Below are 25192 nucleotides of genomic sequence, written 5' to 3'. Positions count from 1 at the left end.
AAGTTGGTACTTTGCTGCAAGCACCTAAGCCGATAAAGTTAGTACCACATTAAACACGGTACACTCATTTCAACTGAATTGTAAATTCTTTTCTTGACACATCATGTTTAGTTGTTTCTGATATTTAATGAAATGATTGTTATATTAAAGAATGTTATTATCTCACCCCACCTTTTGTTCATCTAGTGTATTGCAGAGTTATATATATAGTTATATGTCCATATACATCTTTTTTAATTATCTTATTGCATTCCTTAGTGTGTGACTCGATGTGACACAATGTATACAATTAAATTTCATTTTGTTACTATCAACATAATTTACTTGAAGGTATATTTCGTATGGATACCCACATGCAAACACACACACACACACACACACGCGCACACACACACACACACACGCGCACACACACACACACTCGATATATATATATATATATATATATATATATATATATATATATATATATATATATATATATATATATATATATATATATATATATATAATTTTACAAAGCTTTATTGAAAGCAACCTTAATTGTTAATGTAAATGTTACGGTGGTAAAATGGTGTAGAAAAGCATCATTACCTACCAGGAGAATTTTTAGCAGTTTTGCAATTGCCTCTTGCTCATCGAAACCAGGACGTGAAATCAGTTCTTCAAAAGCATCCGTCCATTCATTGTCATAAAGCTCAGAGTAGAATACTGATAAATTGGTTGGCCTGTCTAAATCACTCAAGTCTGCTATGTTCGTATTTTCGTGCGTAAGTCTGTCTCCCGCCAATTTACTCAACCTTAAATTCATGTAAGAAAATTTGACATTAGATCAAAATTTACAAAACACATATTGCGACTATTCATATGCATGGTGTATACAATTGACAAAAACTATCTGATCTTGTCATAACTACTCTTACTGACTTATGTATCTTGCACTCTTTTCTGTACGTATTGCCAAGTCAACGATTATGCATCACAACAGTTTGCTCCTTTTTTTATGCACCTCTCAGAGATACATGGACATTACGAGCAAATACGGGGCAATATAATTTCGTCAGTGGATCTCCAATGGTAATATTCACCTAATTAATAGTTCATCTCTTTTCTGTTCGAGCTAGGAGATTTGTTCCCGTTGATTTGATTGATTGTCGATGCCATTCAAACATCTTCTTGTTATATTTTGCAACAATATTAGCCTCTTTTTGCTGGTAAGCCTGCAAGTCGGTCTTCTTTAAATCTTTCGAAATGAGATATGTCAGTTTGACGTTCAACAATAAAAGAACATGATGTTTTGAAAAGCAGACGATATGGCACTCATAAGTCTTTTAAATGTTTAAATGTCTCTTAAAACGAGAGCAATAACATTTCAAGTATGTTTTTTCTTGTCGAAGTAAATGTAACTTAGTAATCTGTATCTGAATTAGATTAAAAAGAAACCTCTAGAAGAAATTTACATCATTGTTATTCATTGTTTATTTTTTGTTGCATCAAAAACAAAATAGTAATATGCTCGCATTGTCATTTTACTTAAAATTGCGATTGAGTTGCAAGCAATCAAGAAAGATAGTATTTAATTTTATAATTATAGTTTGTTACCTTCAAGTTCATATAAATTTAATATCTTTATTTTGTATACATTTTACTTTTTCATTGATACAATGGAACGTCTTGATAAGATAACTTACTAAATAAAAACAAAAAACAGACGCAGCTTCTGTCTGTAGTTAAATTTTGTCGGCACTTTTGGCATTTTGTGCTGGGCAACTTGTTTTAGTAAAATAGATCGAAACAGCCTGCCGTAGCTAACTAGCTCTAAACATATGGACATACAACTTTTGTGATGTTTGGAGGAACTAACGCTATATTAATTGAAGCCAATACATCGAAAGGGAAGGGATCAGGGTCAACACTGATGCCTTGAGTTGTACTGACTATGATTTGCAAAGGTGCGGCTCCTATTCTGCATGTTTACATGAGGAAAATACTTCCAAGTGAAAGCGGTGCGTATTGCAGGCGGCGTGTACATCGACGTTTGATTGGGTAAGGGATAACGTAGATGCTGTGTATAATATAGGGATGTACAATCAAATGCAGAGAAATATTCATCCCGTGTCAAATTTCATTGAGGTTCTGTCACTCAGCAGTGTGAGATACATTTTGCTGAAAGACAGAGATGTGGAACTGGTCATGACATGGTTAGAGCACCGTTGTTAGTATGGGATCGGTGCGTCTCATATTATATAAGTCGCTAATATGTCAGACTAAAACATCACAGTGGAATATTATCAAGGAAACGCTAGATAGTTATGAATAGAGTTTTGCACTTCTGTCATGACTCATAATTTGGGGTACTTAGGACAAACCAAGACCTTAGATACTCTTAAGAAGAGATTATACTTATACACAACTTCCAGGAATAGTGACCGAAATATAAAATGTTGCTCTGGTTCGTATCGTAGTAAAAGGGCAACAAACATGGTAGAAGTGCTTTGGGTTCAAACCATGCAGGATATCTAATACACGTAGACATATTAATTACATGTCATAAGAGCAAAGAAGGAAATATATGCATCTTTGACAGAGTTGATCGGTTTAAAAATATGTGAAATTGGCAACTTTTCTTGAACAGATTACTCAGTTAAACGTCAAAGCTTGCAAGGGACAGGATTACCTATGAGCAACTAAGGCCAACAAGAGAATATGGCCTGAATATACTGGTTAATTCATACAGTAGTCGAGATATAATATACACCTGGGAATCATCCACTAAAAGAAACGTACACGACAGTCTCAATGTATCACCATTACTAAATGAGGCAGATGATAAAGAATAGGTAATTTCTGACACTGTAGCACAAGTTACACTATTTAGCATGACGAAACTCTGCCATACATGTTAGGAGACGATACAGATGCCACTGTGCCATATCTCTTAGGCGATTCGCAGGATTACACCACTGGTACTTGTGTTTCGCATTCCGATTTTAGTCCAAATGATTGATTCTTTGCTACCTAGCGAAGAAGACAGTACTTAAAGGAGGCGCACATGGATAAATATTAAGACGCCTGGTCAATACAGTGAATACATTCGTCAGGCTAGTTTGTATGTTTCCGTATGCTTTTTATCAGCAAATCAGATGGTGTAGTTTGTGTTGTCAGATACTATGAGGCAAATTTTATGTCCATTATTACGAATGGAAGTGCCTTTAACAGCTTACATGTTCTGCCTGAGCATCATACTGTTTTATGGATCGACGAATCTACTTTTCTAAAAACATTTTAGGATTAGCTGTCCTTGTTTTACATAAATTAATATACAAATAATTATATATAAAATACATAACCAGTTTTGGTCTGTTTCTATGCTAGCTTATATGCTTTCCTGGGACTGATAAGAATCGATAAATATGCGCGTATATCACACATATCCAAACTACTCCAATCTCTTCAGCTTGTAAGTTACGTTGACATGTTTGGGAGAGTATAATGGTGATCCGAACTAAAAACCATTGCATAAAATTCATGGCCTCAATTTGTATTCATTATTCAATGTCAATAATTTTCAGAAGTCAATCAGATCATTTCTTTTGTGACGTTAGCAACCAAATGGAATATTGTCCGAAATTCATAAAATCGTATGAACATCAATTAGGTTGTTGATCTGGTTGATATTTAGTGAGCAACTAAATATGTCGTCTAATTTTCTTTAAAATCATTTATGTGATGAATTAATCACACATAAGTAATAATGAGGGGTACCAAACTCTCAACTTTGCTTCATCCTACCATTTTTAATCAGCTTGTATGTTTTGTTAAGACTAATGGAGAGGCTGGATCATATTTATATTTGAATCCCAACAGCATGTACTTTGTACATAGGTGATATTTTCCTATGAATTGTATTAATATTACATACGGGTTATATGGGTTCAAATACGTAGAATGTTTGTAAACCCCACTGTTTATGGCAGTTTTTATTCATCCACTGTTGTTATGCACCTGACAGAAACGACTTACATTTCAAACGTAACAGATTCTATGAAACTTTCAAATGGAGACTGCATGAAAGAAAACTAAATATTTGGATGACTGTAAATTATGTGGTCGGGAAATGAAAAATGTGAAGAGGCACATGGTACATGTTAACACGCCTTGGAATTTGAACCTAGCATTTGTCTGTTTACAACTGTGAGATATACTAAGGCTAAGAACAGTTTAAGAAACTAATTGTTTGCATCAATCAATATATATATATATATATATATATATATATATATATATATATATATATATATATATATATATATATATATATATAATGTATATATGTGTGTGTGTGCGTGTCTGTGTGTGTTTTGTGAATGGATAGATTTTTCTCTCAAAGGGAAGCTGTCATTATCATCCATCAATGCTGATGATTCATTTGTTGTGGAACACAATTTGCATCCATCGTTTATATCATTTTAAGGCATAATGTAGCTTTGTCGTAGCTTATGACAAGAGAGCAATCCCGGGACCGTCAGTAAGTGCGAATCCTACAAGAAAAAGTTTATTATTCTGCCGTTATATCCGTTTGACTAATCTGATACTGTGGCGTCATTTTGTTAATCAAACTATGTTCCGATATCTACAAAAGTGTATATTTTGAGATTGTATTGGTGTACCCTCTGACCATCATGTTCTTAAATTGTCAGTCATTAGCACCCATTTCGATTTAGATGAATTGGTGAAACAATGAGGTCTATCAATAAAACGACTAGCAACATACACTGAGCTATATGTTTATCTGCAACTAGAGAGAGCAAACTGTTTCTCCAGACAGGTGGGCACTTAGTGAGGGTCAGATGCGGGATATACCTTATCTTAAAATACTCATTGGTGTTCATCCGCATCTGACTGCTGCTCATCTTCTTTCAAAATTAATGTAAGTTTTTGCAGACTCCAACAAGTTCTGGGAATTAGTGAAGCAGGCATTGATTCCTCAATTCCCTACCATTGTCGATCCGGCCACAAACTTATTCATTGCACTGAAGGAAGTTTGGAGATTAGCGTTTGTTCCTACAGTGGTTGTAGTAGTGAGGGAATGGAAAGAAAAAATACTGCTGTTGTATATCCAGGAGAGAAGTGATGTTCGTGAGAGAAGCGATGGGTTTCATAAAAGCGGTGGAGATAACCAAAGTGCCAATACATTCACACTGTTCCGTAGAATATGAGGATGAATATAAAGTATATAATGCTGAAATCCCAACTTGTTAGGTTCTAATAACAATGGCTTTGTTCTTTACCGATAGCATATTCACCACATCATCGATAGAAGAGACACCGGAAGGCCTACAGCTGCAGACGGAAGCAAACCATTTTACCTTCTGTAGAAATTCAAAATACACTCACTGACCATCCACTCAGTATATATATATATATATATATATATATATATATATATATATATATATATATATATATATATATACACACACATAGAGAGAGAGAGAGAGAGAGAGAGAGAGAGAGAGAGAGAGAGTAAAAATAGATTAAAAGATGGGTACATAGATAGATAAATTTACCAGCAGTATTCTTGCTTATAAATCATGTTCGTTTCAGGGGGATTAATACATTAGTCTCATGGACAACCTACCTTGCATCTATCGTTTTAAACATGGTAAATACTGACAAAAATTACGAATACAAAACATATCGATGCACAGAGGAAGAAGAGAACAAGCACCAAATAGTTGAATGTAGCTACTGATTTGTCCAAATATTATATATATATATATATATATATATATATATATATATATATATATATATATATATATATATATATATTACCATTAATAGGTTATACAACGGACAGTATTAATACATATTTAAATAGGTCATTAGTAGCCCTTGCCTATCTTCGACTTTAAAATACAAAATCGTACATTTGGTATGATTGCACATATTTAGCATTCGAAATTAAATTAAACGAACACGGGGATGATTTGTTTACAGCATGTGTCATTGCAAACAAATTGCATCAGAATGCAATCAATGTTTATTCAATATGACCATTTCGCAGAATGTCTTCTTAAATTTAACAGCTTGGTAGTTCGAGCGTATCACATTTTTTAAAATGTATAAGTTAGACTGTTCTATACCATCAGTATCGTAATCCACTTATGTGGTGGTAGTTTGCTTTTGAAAAGTTTTGTATTGTTTACTGTACAAGTAGGCAATGGGATCGGGCTATTATTTCCTGTTCAATTTAACAGAAACATATTTTTCTAATTCATAGTACTCCTTAAGGGCGGTTTAAAAGTAAAAATGGCGAGCTCTGTACCACTTAAAATATTGAAAAATGTTGGTTATTCAGCCATGTTGGTATTAAAGGTAAAGGCTAAAATCGTCTTATCTCTATGAACATCTGATTTTAAAATACAATACGCTGATTTTAAAGCTAGCATCAAAATGTCCTTATTTAGAATATGGCAGGCCGGATGGAATGTTGCTGTGAAAAATAAATGTCATGTGATCAGATAAACCCTTGGCAACATACCTAATTTCTATAGAACCATCTGCTAATGTAACAATGGGTGTTCATAATCATTTTTACGATGGTAGCTGACCATTGTTTCAATATCCCGTACCTCATTCTGTAAAACATTGTTGGGTGAAAGAGATGTTATTTTCCAAGTTGTCATTTAGTGTAACCCATAATATATTTTAAAATACTGTGGAAATGCGGTCTTAAAGTGCAAACATTTCCAGACCCCTAGAATATTTTTTTTTGAAGATAAAGATTATAGTGAATATATCCCGTACCTGCTTTGAAGCTCAGACTTCTCATTCTCCAAAGATCGTTTCTTGTTGACGAGTTCCAATACTTCTCTGCAAAGTATAATTTTACTGTCGCCTTTAAATATATCGGTGGTGAGACTCACATTACATATGCAATCACGTATAAGAAAAAATATCAAACTATTTGCTCCGAAATATGTTATATAATAGTTTAAGAATGACAGATTAAGTTAATGAACGTTACTTACCATTCATATATGTTATACGTTTCCAAATACCTATTAAACAAATTAAGATCCAACATTTAGAACACTTCTTTCACAAGTGTATTCCAAACCAAATGCATCCGAGTACAAAACATTATTCCAAGACAAACCAAATCCAAATGGCATCAGGATATCTTCCAGCCTAGAGAATACAAAACATAAAATTCAAAAGTCCATAAGGCTAATTAAACAATGAAGAGTACATTACAGTTTTCGTAACTCTTATCGGAAACGCTTCGCAGAATGTAAGAACTGCACATTAATTTTCAATAATGGCTGCACTAGTCTTCGATAGTGGAACTTACACTTCAAACATTCACTTGCCAGATGGGGCATCGATATTTACAGCTGACTGTGCCCTTATTTATGTCGAAAGCAAACATAATTTAAACTATATCATCTTCACCGACTCGTTCTAAGTAGTTCAGTCACTACACAAAAGAAGTTGAAAACCCCATTACTGACCAAAAGTCCCATCAAACTTTGCGAGCTGTATACCACTCAAAATATTGTATAATGTTGGTTACTCAGCCATGTTGGTATTAAATGTGAGATCTCTAGACTCATCTTTTTAAATATATCATACACTGATTTTAAAAATACGTTTAAATTTTCGTTATTTAGCATGTGGATGGCATGTCGCAATGATGAAGTAAAAAACAAATGACATGTGATCATAACAACTCTATTCAACATCCGTTACTTTCTACAGAACCATCCGCTAATGTAGCAGTGGTTGTTCATAATCATTTTTACAATGGCAGCAGACCATTGTTTTAATATTCAGTAGCTCATTCTGTAAAACAATGTCGGGTAAAAGAAATGTGATTTGCCTAGTGGACAGTTAGGGTTACCAATACAAAAATTGATTTGCCTAGCTTTCGTTTAGAAGTACCCATAAGATATTTTAAAATAATGTGTAAAGGCGGTCTTAAAGCGCAAACATTTGTAGACCTCTATACCGTTTTCTTTTCAGGATAAAGATTACATTGAACTTACTGGGCATGTTTCTTCGTCATTTCTTTGATTTCGTGTTTCCACGAATTTTTCATATCCTTGACAATTTGCCTTTCCTCCTCCAGCCTGGAATGTATATATGATTCATATAGCAGCAAAAAATGCATCCATGTTGCAAATTGACAAATTGAATGCCATGCAAAACATGAAACGTAAGGCAGCGCATCGCAAAGATATGTATGAACGTTGGCTCAGATACTCATTTGAACTTTATACATTTATCTATTGTAAAATCCATAAGCGCAATATCATCCTGTGTGCATGTTAGTATGTGAGATTAACTGAAATGATAAGTACCATTGTTATAAAATATACAGCATTAATGACAATAAAACATGATTTGTACGTTGCATTACAGATGAAAATTTTGTTTATTTTAAAATGCGAGGATAAATTTATTGACTATTAAATTTATATTACTATTTATAGTGAGACTTGTGCCTGACTTACGAAACTGTAACTGTAAATTGTAATGGTCTCTTCATGAATCTTTTAACACGAAAAAAAATCACTCCCTCGTATAGTAAACTCCAGACAGTTTTGCTGATTGTTTTGATACCTTCGAAATGCTCGACTTCTAAAATGAAGACATAAATCAACATGCCGCTTCTTGCGCTCAGCGCCCTCATCTGGTTGAAGAGAGGAACAGTTTCGATTTAAAATATAAAGCACTTTAAAGGCCTGTATGCCGACACATCATCGATTCAATTAATTAAAATGTATTTGTTTATTCCAAATTCTCAAATCAATGACATCGTTCCTCGGTTTCTCTAAAATTTCTAACATATGTGAAAATGGCTTTATTATCCAGAGCCGATGTAGTTCTAAAAAGTATAGGTCCAACAGACTCGATTTTCTAACACGAAATAAAATAACCTCCGTACCTCCTCTGAAGCTCAGTTTTCTCATTCTCCAAAGTTCTTTTCTTGTTGATGAGTTCAAATACTTCTCTGCAAAGTATAATTTTACTGTCGTCTTTAAAAAACGGTGGTGAGAATCACATCACATATGCAGTGAAGTATAAGAAACAACAATCAAACTATTCGCTGCGAAACATGACATAATAGTTTAAGTATGACAGATTAAACTAATGAACGTTACTTAGCATTATTCTGTATTATACATTTCTCAATACACATTTAACAAATTAAGATCCAACACTTTAAACCCTGCTTTTAGAATTATATTCCAACCCAAATGCAACCAAAGTACCAAACATTATTACAAGACAAAACAAATCCAACGGGCGTACCTATCTTTGGGATTAAAATATCTTCCAGACTTGACAACACAAAATATTAAAATTCAAAAGTCCATAAGGCATCTGTTTCCGTAACATCTCCCTGGCTAATTAAACAATGAAAAGTACTTTTTACGCTCCTATTCGTAAAAAAATCTGCGACAAACCATTCCAGTTTTCGTAGCTGTTATCAGAAACGTCTCATCGAATTTATGAACAACATAATTTTCATTAATGGCTGCAGTAGCTTTCGTTAATATAACTTACACTACATCCATATTTACAACCGATCACACAGTGAAATAGACAATGCTCTAAAAATGTCGAAAACAAACATAATTTTAAACTCTGTCAGTTTCATCGATTCACAGTAAGTAATTCAGTCACTACACAATAGGAAGTTGGAAACCTCATTACTAACCAAAAGTCCCAACATAAATTACGAGCTGTATCATGTCATCCGTCCGTCTACGGGAGACGATGATGTAGCTCCAGAGTAAGATAATGTTTCTCCTTTTTCTAGCTCTCTTTTGAGCTTGCTTTATGTTCCTGTCTGCCTCAGCCTTTTGAACGCCCTGTCTGACAGCAAGGCGCCAGGTGGAACGGTTGTTAATACAGCTCTACCAGTCGTTGACATTACTGTTGACCGTCTGTATATCCTTCTTGCAAACATGTTTGTAGCTCAGACGTGCTCGTCCAGTCGGTCGTGCGCTTTCTGTTAACTCTCCGTATATCATGTCCTTGGGAATGCGGCCTGGGTCGATTCTCTTGACATGGCCGTGCCAGCGAAGGCGCCTCTCGCTTAGAATGGAGAACATTTTGTTTATGTCGGCGCGTTCAAGAACCTCTGTGTTGGGTACTTTGTCCAGCCAATGGATGTGCAGAATGCGTTGCAGGCATCTCAGGTGGAAGCTGTTGAGTTTCCTCTCGTGTCTCGCATACGTGGTCCATGTTACGCTGTTGTAAAGGTGTGTGCTGTGCACGCAGGGCTTTTAGACGCGCAGTTTGTTCTTCCAGTGAAGTTGGGGTTATTCCAGACCCTCTTGTTGAGTGTGGCCATCACTGCTGCTGCCTTGTCAATCCTGCCGTTTACCTCAAAGTCAAAGGAGAATGAATTGGAGATGGTGGACCCGATATATGTGAAGTTTTCAACAAACTTCCGAGTTGTACCCATCGATGGTGACGGAGGGAGGGGAGTTTGCGTCCTGCGCCATGACGTTCGTATTCTTCAAGCTGATGGTCAGTCCAAACTCCTTACAGCCGTGGGAGACGCGGCATACAGGCTACTGAAGTCCATCCTTTGTGTTTGATGTCAAGGCTGCATCATCGACTTTAGTCTTAGCACGGAGAAGGGAGATGTTGAACGGCTTGCCGTCAGCTCTGGTATCGATGTACACTCACTCGCTGAAGTCGTTTAAGGCGTACTGGAGAAGCATGGAGAAGAAGATTGCTAAGAGCGTCTGCGCAAGGACACCGCCTTGTTTGACTCGGCTGATAACCGGGAAGGCTTTCGATGTTGCACCATTAAAGTACACTTTGCTGTGCATGTTCTGGTGGAAGGATTTGACGACAGCGAGCAGTCATGTGGGGGCAGCCGATCTCCTGCTGGAGTCTGAAGAATCCACTCCGACTGACCAAGTCAAACACCTTCGTCAGGTCTATGAAGGCAATGTAGAGGGTCATCTGCTGCTCGAGACACTTTTCCTGTAACTGGCGCAGTGAGAAGGTCATATCTACAGTGGACTTGCCAGCTCGAAAGCCACACTGGGACTCTGGGTAGACGTGGGAGGAGAGGGTCTGAAAACGCGCCAAAACAGCACTGGCAAAAGCCTTTCCGACGATGCTGAGAAGGGTGATGCCCCGGTAGTTGTTCCACAGGCAAGGCAATCGATGTGGTCCAAGGTAGACATTGCCGGGGTGCGAGTGGGAGACAGGCACCAAACTCATCCAGAAACTCCCCATACGGCTTGCGTCTCTGATCGCGTGTATCAACTAAAATCCAGCTTCCGGCCTTCGCGAGTGGCTTAGCCTAGAAGTCCACTAACAGGAGAAGGAGTGAAGGCGGTCCACAGTCGCTTTAAAACCAGTCGCTTCGGATAGATGGGAGCCATAAACATTGGATGGTAGCTCATCTAGGAGCAGGAAAACTCCGATTCCAAACCGTTGCTGCATTGCGGTTATACCCACTCACGGGAAAGGTTTAGGGAGTAAACTCTTACAGAAAATCCCGAGACGGAGATCACCATGTCTCACTGGACAGGTACAGCACGCCTCAAGCTGGGCGGCCCCCAGTCATTAAGTTGCTGCCCGCCATGGCCTGTCTGCTTCACTGGGTGCGTAGAGCTTAGAGAACCATCTCGACACGTAGGCTACCAACTCCGCACCAGGAAAGACTGAAAGAAGAAATAGGAAGTCTGAAGCTCTTCGTTTTTCTTGCTGAAACATCAGGACCATGTATCCTGGACTGACCGCTGACCAACAGCAGATCGACGACGCACGGAAGACTGCCGTCATCGATGGAGAATTATCCCGACTTAACATCAGCATTCTCTGCCTCCAGGACACCCGACTGACTGACAGCGGCAACATTAGGGAAGCCAGCTACACCTTTTTTGGCAAGGGAAACCCTTGGATGAACCTAGGCAGCACGGTGTCGTCCCTGCTGTAAATAATACGCTAGTCTCCTTCATTGAACCTCCGTCATCAAGTACTGAGATAATCCTTGCCCTCCGGCTGTCAACAACCTCAGGCCAAGTCAACATCTTCAGCGTGTACTCCCCGACCCTCTGCTCCACCCACGAGAAGAAAGACAAGTTCTATGAGGCTTTGGATCAGGCAATATCCAGTATCCACAACACTGAAGACTTCAACTTACTAAGAGACTTCAGTGCCGGAGTGGGAGCTGCCCACGAGGTCTGGTCCACCTGTCTCGGCTCTCACGGAAGGGGCATGATCAACGAGAATGGGCAGCGACTGCTGTAGATGTGATTCTCCCACAGGTTATGTGTTGCCAACACTTTCTCAAAATGCAAGGAGATCGACCAGGTGACATGCAGAAACCCACGTTCACGCCACTGACACCAGCTAGACCTCGTCTTCGTTGGGCGTGCGGAAATAGCCAATGTCCTCCTCACCTGCAGCTACCACAGTGCCGACTGCGACATAGACCATTCCCTCGTTGCCAGCAAGGTGCGAATATTACCCAAAAAGCTTTACGACGCCAAGAATAATGGTCGTCCACGCATCAAAACCTGCTATACAAGCTACCCAGAGAAAATACAGCGGTTCATCAGCAAACTGCAGGAAGTTCTCACCAAAGCGACACCTGATGACACCATCGAGCCCAAGTGGTCCCACCACTGTGACTCTGTGTACAATTCAGCCATCACTGCTTACGGGAAGAATGAGCGCAAAAAGGACGACTGGTATGAGGCCAACTGGGAGAAGATGGAGCCCGTGACTGAGGAGAAGAGGAAAGCCCTCCTGGCATACAATGCTGCACCTAGCCCCAGTACATTACAAGCCCTCAGGACTACCAGGAACAACTCCCAGTAGACCGCCCGCCTCTGTGCCAGCATCTACTTGCTGAACCTCTGCACCAGTATACAGACATCTGTCGACACCGGGGATGCAATAGGAATGTATGAGGGTATCAAGAAGGCGACAGGACTCATCACCACCAAGACCGTCCCCCTCAAGTCCAGGACGGGCGAATTCATCACAGACCAGGAGAAACAACTGCAGCGATGGGTCAAGCACTATATTGAGTTGTATGCAACCCAAAACATCGTCACTAACACCGCCCTGGACGCCATCCCAGACCTGCCATTCATGGAGGAACTAGACACACCGTCCACCCTGGAAGAGCTTTATAGCACTCAAAATATTGTAAAATGTTCGTTACCCAGCAAAGCTGGTATTGAATTTAAAAGCTAAAATGGCCCTATCTCTATAACCATCTATTTTCAAAATACCATGCGCTGATGTTCAAACACTTTCAAATTGTCCTTATTTAGAAAGCGGCAGGCATGATGGAATGATGATGTGAAAAGCAAATGACATGTAATCATAACAACTTTTGGCACATTCCTACTTCCTAACGAACCATCCGCTAATAAAACAATGGGTGTTTATGATCATTTTTTATGATTTCAGGAAATCGCTGTTTCAATACCCCGTAGCTCATTCGAGGAAACAATGTCGGGTAAAATAAATTTGATTTGCCTAGCTGTCATATAGAGGTAATTATAATATATTTAAAAATATTGTGGAAAGGCGGTCTTAAAACGCAATCATTTCTTGAGCTCTATTATATCTTCTTTTCAAGATAAAGATTACATTGAACTTACTGGGCATGTTTCTTCGTCATTTCTTCCATTTCGTGTTTCCGCGAATTTTTCATGTCCTTGACAATTTGCCTTTCCTCTTCCAGCCTGGAATGTATATATGATTCATATAGCAGCAAAATATAAAACCGTTTTGCAAACTGACAAATGAAATGCCATGCAAAACATGAAACGTAAGGCAGAGCCTCACAAAGATATGTATGAACGTTGGCTCAGATACACATTTGAACTTTATATATTGATAAATCCAGAAGCGCAATGTGATCCTGTGTTCATGGTAGTATGTGAGACCACATTAAATGATAACTATGATAGATATAAAATATACATCATTATTGACAATGAAATATGGCTGGAACGTTTTAGAAGCAAGTTAATTTGAAAATGTGTGATCACTTGTATGGACTATTAAAGTTATATTACTATTTATAGTGAGACGTATGCCTAAATTACTAAAACTTACACTGTGACTTTCAATGGCCTCTATTATGAATCTTCTACCACGAGTAAAGAGCACACCCTTTTATAGCCAAGTGGAAACAGTTCTGATGATTGGTTTGATACCTCCAAAGGGCTCGACTTCTAAATAACACATACAGCTACATACTGCCTCTTGCTCTTAGCACTTTCTTTGGTTGAAAAGAAGAACTGTATGCATTTAAAATGCAAAGCACATTTATGGATGTTTATGTCGACACACCATCGACTCAGTTATTAAACACGTATTCGTTTGTTCGCAATTCTCGAATTTATGACGTAGTTCCTCGGTTTGTGTGAAACTGCTATCATATGTTATCTAGAGCCGAAGTAGTTCTACTAATTATAAGTCTAACTCAGTCAATTTTGTAACATGAAAGAAAAAATAAACATTCACCTTCTCTGCAGCTCTGACTTCTCATTCTCCAAAGCCCGTTTCTTGTTGATGAGGTCCAACACTTCCCTGCAAATTATAAATTTACTGTCGTCTTTTAACATAGTGTTGATGAGAATCACATCACATATGCAATCACGTATAAGATACAACACACTATCTGCTGTGAAACTTGTTATATAACGGTTTAAGAATGACAGATTAAGCTAATGAACATTAATTACCTTTAATATATATTATACGTTTCTTAATACCCATTCAACAAATTAAAATCCAACACTTTTAACCCTGCTTTTACAACTGTATTCAAAACCGAATGCAACCAAGTACCAAACATTATTCGAAGACAAACTAAATAAAAATGGCATGCCTATATTTGGCATCAGAATGTTTTCCAGCCTTGACAACACAAAAAGTTAAAGTTGAAACGTCCATAAGGCGTACGTTTCCGTAACATTTCCCTGGATACTTAAACAATGAAAAGTAATTTTTTTGCCAGATGATGCATCAATATTTTCAGCCGATACCTTTATATATTGATAAATCCAAAATGCCCAATGTAATCCCGTCTGCTTGTTAGTATGTAAAACCAACTAAAATGTACCATTGTTATAAAATATATATCATTATTGAAAATTTAACATGGTTGGTACATTGCATCAAGATTAAATTCATGTCTATTTTAAAATGCATGGATCAGTTGTATGGACTATTAATTTATATTACTATTTATAGTGACATGTATGCCTAACTTACTAAAACTTACACCGTTACTTGTAATGATCTCTTTTACGAATCGTTTAACCGGATTAAAACATACCATTTTAGCAAATTCGAAACAGTAATGCTGATTATTTTTTTATCGCTCAGAGGCTCGACTTCTAAATGACACATAAAGCAACGTACGGTTCTCGCGCTCAGCACATTCTTTAATTAAAAAGAGGAACTGTGTGCACTTAAAATGCAAAGCACATTTATGGATCTTTATGTCAACACAATATCGACTCAGTTTTTCAAACATGTATTCGTTTATTCAAGATTTTCCTAGGTTTTGGTGAAACTGCTACCACATGTGAAAATGACTATGCGATCAAGAGCCGAAGTAGGTCTACCAATTATAAGACAAACACAGTCAATTTTGTGACATGAAAGACAATAAACATTCACCTTCTCTGAAGCTCATACTTCTCATTCTCCAAAGCTAGTTTCTTGTTGATGAGTTCCAATACTTCTCTGCATATTATAAGTTTGCTGTAGTCTTTAAACACATTGGTGGTGAGGCTCACATCACATATGCAATCACATGTAAGATATACAACAATCAAACTATTTGATGCCAAATATGTTATATAATGGTTCAAGAATTTCAGATTAAGCCTATCGGCGTTACTTACCCTGAATACTTAGCATTAATATATACAATAAGTTTCTTGATACCCAGTTAACATAAACATTAACAAGCCTCTACCACTTAATTCTTACTTTAAAGTTATCTCTCTTTTCGGTGAACGATTTCACACTCTTTTATTCGAGAAATTTTCTTTACAAGAAAAATCAATCTTAGCAGTTTTCAATCGGTCATTCCGAGTACCCAAATGCTCTTCATTAACGAAGTTTCTTTTACAAATTAGTCTCATGTTCCACCTGGAAATGTATGAAACAGGACGCTCTTTGTAAGGCTACTATCTTCACCACTTCATTAAAATGTCATAAGTAACACGAGTATGCATTTTATCACGCGTTTGCCTCAGGAAACCAATATTTTATATTTACAATATTCCATAAGACAATATTTTCTATATGTAGATGAACGCTTTCTTTACAGTCGCGGAGGGAAAGAATGGTGCGGCTACCTATACAAGAATGGTTTTGGTCCAGCGACTAATTGCTCTGAAATAAGTATCGGATGAAGCACATGATATGTTCCACATGTCATCAGTACACTCATAATATCTGTTTACTCTGCCAGTTTCATATCTCACAACAGAAAAAATTACATTTGTACGTAAATAGGCAGTATATTTATAACCTTCGCTAGAGACCCATTTCATTCAGTTATGTCTTAACATAATGGAACTATTTTCATGTTTCCACCCAAGAGGATATTTGGTCCCTAGTTTCCAGGCTGAATTATTTGCGTCGTTGTGCTACCTATGTCCAACTTGTAATTTATATGATAAATTGTAACGTCTTTTATTTAAGCGAAAGAAATCAGAACTGTTTTATATGTGTAAAGCATTGGTTAGTGAATGGTATGCCTGACGTACCTGTAAACTATATCAAACTGGTATGCAAGGGAAATGTATTAAACCGGTGGAACATTAATTATCAAATAGTAAAAAACGTATTTTTTAAAAGTGTTACTCGGATTGGATGTTAATTTACTGTTGGTAGTCCTCAAGTAAGCTTCCCAATTACAACACAATATATTGTTTAGGTATATCATTTAAGGTATCATATATCACGTATTTAGTACATATATTTGCATGCATACAAACAATACAATTAGACTACAGGAAAATTGAATGTGAACATAAATGCTGAATGAGTTGCTGGAGGCTTAAAAATGGTCAGAATATGACTCGTGCGTGAGAAAACTATAAGGCCAAAATTACACCATATCGAATACTTTCTATAAAGATGTTTTATAGACGTGTCGGTGCACAAAGGAAAACAGGAATTATCGGTCGCTTGATTTTAGTGCGCTACATAACAGTAGATCCTTTGATATTTGTCAGCGGTTTCCCACAAGCATCTTTTTTTAGCTGTAAAGCGGAGTCTCTTGAGAGATTACAAAATGGAAACGTTATGCATGGTTCATCCGATGTACGACCTGACAACTAAAACTGTTGACAATTCAAGTTTTAAAATTTGGTCATGTTTTAAAATTGTTGTCCCGCAAGGAGAAAACTAACACGACTAGTTTGCATGCTCGAGAGCGATGTCAGCGGTTCCATAATTTGAAAGTTTGTCTGGCAGTGCCTTGTGTTTTATGGGCCAAGTTTGCACGAAATAAAAAATAGTTGACTCGTCCATTGGGGGAGGTTACACGGTAAATGGCGGTATGGAGAGAGACACGTTGTATGGATCGGACAAAACGTCTGACTTAATACTTAAGATTGTTGGTGTGTCACATGTGGAATAATTGGTTTGGGAATCCAATGCATCGAATTGCCTCTTATATTTTAATATTTTGTACAACTCTAATAACTGCTCATCTTATGGGAAATATTTTCCTCATAATTTCATGACGTCAGCTTTGTCTCACAAAGTCATAACCAGGATGTGAGCAGAAACGTTTACTATCTTTAAACTTGTGCAGAACCATTCTATATATATTTATTTAACAAAATCACAGTATATTCCATGTTTGTGAAATGCAAAATGTAACATGCATAGGCAAGGTCGGGATGACTAATAAACGCTTTTCTAGAAATTCAGCATGTCATTGGGTTAGCAGTATTTAGCAAACGTACATACTATCTGAAATATTTGTTGACGGTGCATTTTATGATTGTTCATTGAAGCAGTCTCAGAATTCCGCAAGTCATGGCACGTAAAAAAACATCGTAAATAAATGTTTTAATTTGTTAAGTCTTTGATAATATTGTAATGTAATGCACACACACACACACACACACACACACACACACACACACATCTGATATATTTCTGCCTAAAATGAATTGCCCAAAAATGATAATGTTGTTATCAAAAGCATTATATTAAGGCAAAACTCAAGTTTAAAACTGCACATTTGCCGCTGAAGTCAATAGTTGAAAAAGTTTCTTCTTCCCATTGTTTTTCTCTCAGAATCTGTTTGTTCCTTTGGAACATAGTCTTTGGGAAGCGATTTGGTGCACTGAAGCAACATTATTATATAGGTACCGACCTTATATGAGAATGATTTGTTCGGATAGATTTAGGACAATGGGATGGAATATCGTCTTAATGAGATTTATGGATGGATTGTTTGATGAATTGGCAGTGTTTCAGTTCCTAAATGTATAGAACCTGACTAATATTTGAGAGGGCTGTTTAGCATACCTTGCGTTTCTTGCGGACGAAAGACTGGTATTTCTATTGACTTTCATGAATATATGTAGCAAGATAACTAAATGGCCTGTACCAATGTGCCTAGAATCAGAGGAGAGGCATCGCGATGATAAGCTCCAAATGTCTGACAAGCACATCGGCCGACTTCCCACAAGAGAACAACCAATAGTTGTTCAAAGTAGCGGGACATACTGTGGATCACAATAATGTGGTTCACATTTATCATTAGATCAGGATATCGAAAAATTGCACACAAGATGACAATATGAAAAATATTTGACTACATTCAGAGAAGATGAAATAGAGAGCATCATCATTTCAGCCGTAGTTAGAGATGATGCGTGACGGACTCTTTATTCTCCACATTTACAACCTGACGAACATTACTCGAAATATAGAAAGAGGGAGTTGTTGATGTACTGTCAGGTGTTACTGCTATGTATTTTTTTTTTAAACTGCTGTTGTGGCTCCCAATCGCATAAACCTTTCCTCTAAAGAAAGTTTCCGAGTTTGGAATCAATGTTTAAAGTAAAATGATAGATGCGCGTTTCCAAAATGTTGTCATTGGTAAGAATCTGTTTCGTAGATATATATCTTCCCATACTTTCTTTATGAATCGTTTTAATGACTAACAAGAATATCACCTGGACAAAAAGTTCATATCATTGACCCAGAACATCAATCTTGCGATTTACGAATTGATGTTTCTCTTGTCGGTCCAAACTGATTACTGTTTATGTGCCAAATATGTATTATATCAGCCGATGGGAAATTAAATTCTGCCCGCAATGAAAAGTAAAAGTCGAATGTAATTTTAATAACACTAACTATAGACACTCCAAGGTGACCACTTACGGGTAGACGAAAAAAACTTGCACAAATGTTTATAACAAAGCGTTTTGTAGTTATGATGTTACTGCAAAAAAAAAATCAATTGTATTTTGATTGGCAGCAAGCTTCATCATTGAGACATGGATCATAAAACTGGTCTATTGTTTGGGGTCAAAGGAAATGTTTCAAATATTTCGTTGAACTATGTTATCTAAATCTTATGTTACCAAAGAAATTAATAGATACAATATACGTTTGCAAATATTGATTTTGACTTAGAAGGGACAGATCGCGAACTTATTTTCCTCTTTTCATTGGACGTCATGTAACAAAGGATTTACTTGTCACTGCGTTATGTTCTTGAGAATTAACGCTATCATCCAGAAAGGAAATACATAGCAACACTATATTGTTTTAACAAAGGTGAGCATCGAGATGAAGATACTACCCCATGGGCGCTTGGCAGTAATCCTGTTCATCGTCCGTACAGGCGATCCAATACTAGCTAACTGGAAGACTAGATACGATCAGGCCAGAGACGAAACAACTGAGATAAGCTTTATGTATACTCATAACGGTTGTGATCGAAACAAAAACGCAATGACTGAAACAACAAATTATCGTCAATATCGAGAACAATGTGATTCACTTAGAGGGACACAAACGTAAATATTTCCAAACAGACGATAGTTCTGGACCTCAGTCTAAGACAAAAATATTACCCATGACATAAAGGCCTTAATTACTAAGATGTCCGTTTACATTACATTTAACAACTGCGAAAATACTCGGAAATTGTCGTGATATTTGATGAATAGAACTGACAGTAGTTGCAAGCTTTAAAAGAAAGCAAATTTCACCACGACGTGGGAAAGAGCGTACATTCCTGTCCGGACACTCGAACTGATCAAGGATTTGAATTTAAAGAATATTTTTGCTACATTTTCGTTTTGGCGGGAGGCAGGAGGTTGTTTGAAAGGTGCGAATATCAGAAAACGTAATTGGCTTGATGGAATACATTCAAAATTAAAATCTTTGTTCAACGCAGCTTGTATGAAAGTTAAATTGAACGGTTTGAAAGATAAAGACACGTTATAAAGAGAACAATTCAGTGAGTGTACAAATAATATGGAGTCTTATATTTCATATGATTTTAAGCAGTATAGATCCTAACACTATAACACTTTTCAGAAATCGGAAAAAATGTTTTAATTGTGCGCGACATCGACAGCTTTCGAAAATTACTGGGAAATGATTGTGTAGTTTTCCCTTCCTGATAGCAACGATCCCCTGACAACTAAGCATGATTAAACGGAAAGAAAACAGTGTTTCGTAGTATATTAAGTTAATATGAAAAGTAGCAATGTCTTTAAAATGAAAACAAAATGGTTTTGGCAGTGATATTTCTTTTAAAATTGATTAGGTGTTTTAAATGACAAGACTTTTGACGATCGTCTACATTCAGAGTCATCTACAGCTACTCGAAATTCTAGTCAAATAAACAACACAGTTATTTCGCCAAGATCATATATTGTGTAAATATATTTTTTTCCCGAACTCTTTACATTACAAGAACCGAATAATAGTATCTAATATAACTGCATTTCTATTTCTTTATATTTATCAACACGCTGTTGTGTGGCGAGAAATAATCATATGTATATGCGACAAAAGTATTTTGTCTGTATCATTGAAAATAGGACATTTCGTATTATTTGGCATTATGTATTTATTTATAACCATTGAAGCCAGAGAAGATATGGTGCATGTTTTGGGCCTCATTTCACAAGCCCATTTTGTACCTTTTTTTCTTCAAACGTGGCATGTTAAACAGGGTGTGGCTAAACCAATTCCAGTCTGCATTATTAATTTGTAGAAACGAAATAGATTACATTTGTTCCGTAAATTGAAAAAATGATGTATGGTCTGGTAATATTTACTCTTTATTTGCTATTGACACCACTGTAAAATAGCTAAGCCTGCCAAATATGGAGATGATAACAGAAGACACAAACAATATTCAATACTGCATTCACAAACGATAAGTTATACTGGCTTTATTTTGAGCTAAATATTTCACAAATTCACGCGTCCTATACCATAATATGTTGTTTAAAATAAGACTTTAATAGCAAAACTGCAGGATTGAGATACCATACAGCGAAGTTAGGCATCTCCTAAACACCTCTCATTTTCTCATTGAAGATAGTAAATTAAAGCTTCGAAAAGTTTCAATATTTGGCATTAATACGTTGCCATCTATTCTATATAGATGTGTATAGGGATCCGGTATTTCAAATTCTCGTACATGAGTAAAATCTAGCTACGTCGAAGGTACGCACCGCGGGGTATACACGGTTCCAAAGAAAAGCAAGAAAATTCTAATTGTGTTTAATAAATAATTTATGCCTGCAGTATGTATTATGTGGGGAAAATGCAACTCGTTGTCTGTTTACAAGAGTATAGGATTAGGACTTTAAGTCAAATGGTTTGCTGCAACATATACAATTTGTTTAAAGCCCAATGCTGCTGTTTCGTGCAAAATGTCGCATATGTCAAATAATGTGCTTATTACAGAATCTTTCCTTAATTTGAATAATACAGAATCTTGAATGATATTGGTCGTCAAAATTAATGGGTGCCATTAAAGCTAAAGAATATAGATATTTCATCACATTATGAACCATGCAATATCTCCTTCGGAGTCAGAAACCCGGCAATTTTGTCAGATTCATATCAACGAATCCAATCATGCTCGGCGACATCCGTCAGTAAATCGATTTCAGTCGAATGGTGGAATCAAAGCTTTCATGACGTCATTGTTGTAAACAGAAGACATCACCACGCTATGTCGGATACGATAATAATAATAATGAGGACTAATCTTTAGAAGCTCTAAGCGCTTTACAACATTAGACAGCACCTATAAAACAACAAATATATAATGCTATGATTACACAAACAAACACCATGAAATTAGAAAACATTAAAAAAAAACATGCCGAGAATATTTAAGGTAGGAAACATAATTATGTCTTTAGGTTCGTTCTTGCAGTCGATATAAGTGAGTTTTGAGAGCACTCTTGAATGCGATCAATGTGTCTTTGTGTCTAAATTCAGTGGGCAATTCATTCCAGGTTGCTGGGCCCTGGTATGCAAAAGAACGTTGTCCATATGACTTTGTTTTCATAGTGGGAATAGTGAGTATACGATTGTCAGAAGAGGAGCGTAAGTATCTTCCTGATGTGTACACATGGGTGATGTCGGATAGGTATGTTGGACTAGAGTCCGACAGTGAAACGTAGCACAGAGAACAAATTTTATGTTTGATTCTGGATCGAATGGATAGCCAGTGTAGGGTACAGAGCAGCGGGAAGGTGTGCTCTGATCGTGGTACTCTAAGTATGATTCGAGCAGCTGTGTTTTGAACTTTTTGAAGTTTCTGGAGCACATATTGAGATGAACCAGACATAACTGAGTTACAATAGTCTAGTCTTGAAAGTACTAATCAACACATAAGTGTTTTAGTGGCATCAACTGAAAGATATTTACGAATTGACCTGATGCGTCTCAGCTCAAGATATGTAGCCTTGCATATGTTCATGACATGTTGGTGCAATGTGAGAGTACTGTCCAGAGTAACACCTAGGTTTCGTACTGATTGTGTGAATTTAATGTCGGTCTTTTTTATATTTATTGTTTGAGGTAAAGGATGTGAATGAGAAAGTATTTGTGCTGTGATCAGAATATCTTCAGTTTTATTATCATTCATCTGCAGCTTGTTACATGTCATCAATGATTTCACATCAGAAATGCACCTCTCTACACCTTGGATGGTAATATCAACTTCAGTTGTGTGGCTAGATTTGTATATTTGGGTGTCATCAACGTACAATTGATGAGACACTGGACGATGATCGATGACACTTGAGAGCGGCTGAGTGTATATAATGAAGAAAACAGGTCTAACAACAGATCCCAGTGGAACACCACAACATAGATGAACTGGGCTGGAGGGTATTCCATTTGTAGACACAATTTGTGTCCTGTGGACCAAGTAGGATTTGAACCACGGTAAGGCTGTATCATGAATGCCAAATACATCATGGAGACGGTGAAGTAATATATCATGGTATATTGTGTCTAAGATTTTTTATATGAATGGGAGATTAGAAACTGGGCGGTGGTTCTTTAAATCGTTATGGTCTAGTATTGGTTTCTTCAGCAGAGGCTTTACAATGGCAGTTTTCAAAAATGATGGAAATTGTCCGGATGAGCGAGAGCTAATAATAACATCAGTTAGTGAAGGCAATACTGGATCTAATCACTCAAGCAGCAGTGATGTTGGAATTGATTCAAGTTCACATGACTTTGGTTGACTCTTCATCAGGATTGTACGTACGAAATCCATAGAGACAGGTTCAAATGCTGCTAATGGTTGCCGCTAAAAGTTTGTATCCCAACTGTATGGTGACGACGAGTCAATTGAAATTGTGGTGCCAAGAATATCTCTAATGGTTTGTACTTTGTCAAGGAAGAAATTTGCAAACATGTCCGGAATGTCGACTGGAGAGAAGGTAGTTATGAAGTGGTGTAGATTTGTTCCTTGACAATAGCTTGTTAATAATTTCGAAGATCTCTTTGCAGCTGGAACTTTCCATGATCTTAGTAGTGTAGTGGGATGATTTCACTGCATGTACTATATCTGTGATATTCTTCTTAGCGGCTTCATAGATTTGCTTATGAATAGTGAGTCTGGTGGAAAACCGAAACCTCTCAGCTTTATGGCGGTCTCTTTTAGCAGTGCGAAGCTGGTCTCTAACACTGCTATACCATGGATAACACTTTTGAATTGATACTCTGAACTTGGTAGCTGGGACATGTTTGTCAAGTAATGAATGCAGACATTTATCGAGTTGTTCTGCTGTAGGAGGTAAGCAAGTTGTTAGGTTAGCTTGGATGTCGTGCATTAGTTTGGTTCTATTTATCATACGGAGGTTTCTCTTAGTAGCAGATAAAGGTGGATGGTTAGGGACTGATACGTCGAGATGGTATATAATGCAGAGGTGATCTGAAGATACCAGGGAGGACCGTAGAATGTTATCATCAGGTCTATGAAGAATCCAGTCTAAAATGTGACCATGTTTATGGGTGGGTTGGTTAACTGACTGTTTGAGGTTGAAAACATTAATGGAATACATGAGTTTTGATGTATTTGAGTTTCCGGGACAGTCAAAGTGAAAGTTGAAATCTCCAAGAATAATCAGGTTGTCACCTATCGAATTTCCATATTCCAGGAGATTCCGAAACTGCTCCAAAAAGAGAGTCAGCCAGCTTGTTTTTTTTTCTACTATGAGGAGGGCGGTATAGGCAGTAAAAAATGGACTGACCTTTGGTCCAGTGTGAGTGTGGTTTGGACTAGTTCAAACGATGTGTGGTCGAAATTGAATGTTGTGGTGTGGTTAAGACGTTTTATCATGGAGTTCTTTGTGATGACAGTAATTCCACCTCCGCGAGAATTATGGGTGGATGGAGTAACCAGTGGGTGTTAGATCCGCACTCTTGGGCTCATCGCTTCATGTGTATAGCCATGTTTCTGTCAGGCAAAACACGTCAATATTCTGGTCGTTGATAAAATTAACTATTTCTGTGCGCTTTTCCGGTGGTCCTACTGACTGGGCATTGAATAATGCAATGGGCAGAGGTATTTCTTGGATAGCTGACACAAAGGTTGACGAATTAATAGGGATTTGAATTAGGTTATCTAAATTAACGG

General features: G+C 37.1%; 1 protein-coding gene across 7 annotated transcripts in view; it reads right to left on the bottom strand.

Moving 5' to 3' along the window:
* LOC149772734 (uncharacterized) overlaps positions 1 to 25192 on the bottom strand; it is an 88170-nt gene that overhangs the window by 22457 nt on the left and 40521 nt on the right. For 6 of the 7 annotated variants that reach the window (XM_089947426.1, XM_089947427.1, XM_089947425.1 and 3 more), the window contains 6 exons: positions 14533 to 14598; positions 13662 to 13745; positions 8957 to 9022; positions 8055 to 8138; positions 6814 to 6879; positions 599 to 800 (listed from right to left, as the gene is read on the bottom strand). In XM_089947426.1, the coding sequence (XP_089803552.1) occupies positions 599 to 800; positions 6814 to 6879; positions 8055 to 8138; positions 8957 to 9022; positions 13662 to 13745; positions 14533 to 14598 (568 nt within the window). The remainder of the gene's footprint in view (positions 1 to 598; positions 801 to 6813; positions 6880 to 8054; positions 8139 to 8956; positions 9023 to 13661; positions 13746 to 14532; positions 14599 to 25192) is intronic. The other variant, XM_089947430.1, reaches the window with a different exon arrangement.

Source organism: Sinohyriopsis cumingii, unplaced genomic scaffold (assembly GCF_028554795.1).
Source record: "Sinohyriopsis cumingii isolate HCF-2022 unplaced genomic scaffold, ASM2855479v2 utg001182l, whole genome shotgun sequence".
NCBI lineage: Eukaryota > Metazoa > Mollusca > Bivalvia > Unionida > Unionidae > Sinohyriopsis > Sinohyriopsis cumingii.
This window is presented reverse-complemented; position numbering and strand designations above follow the sequence as displayed.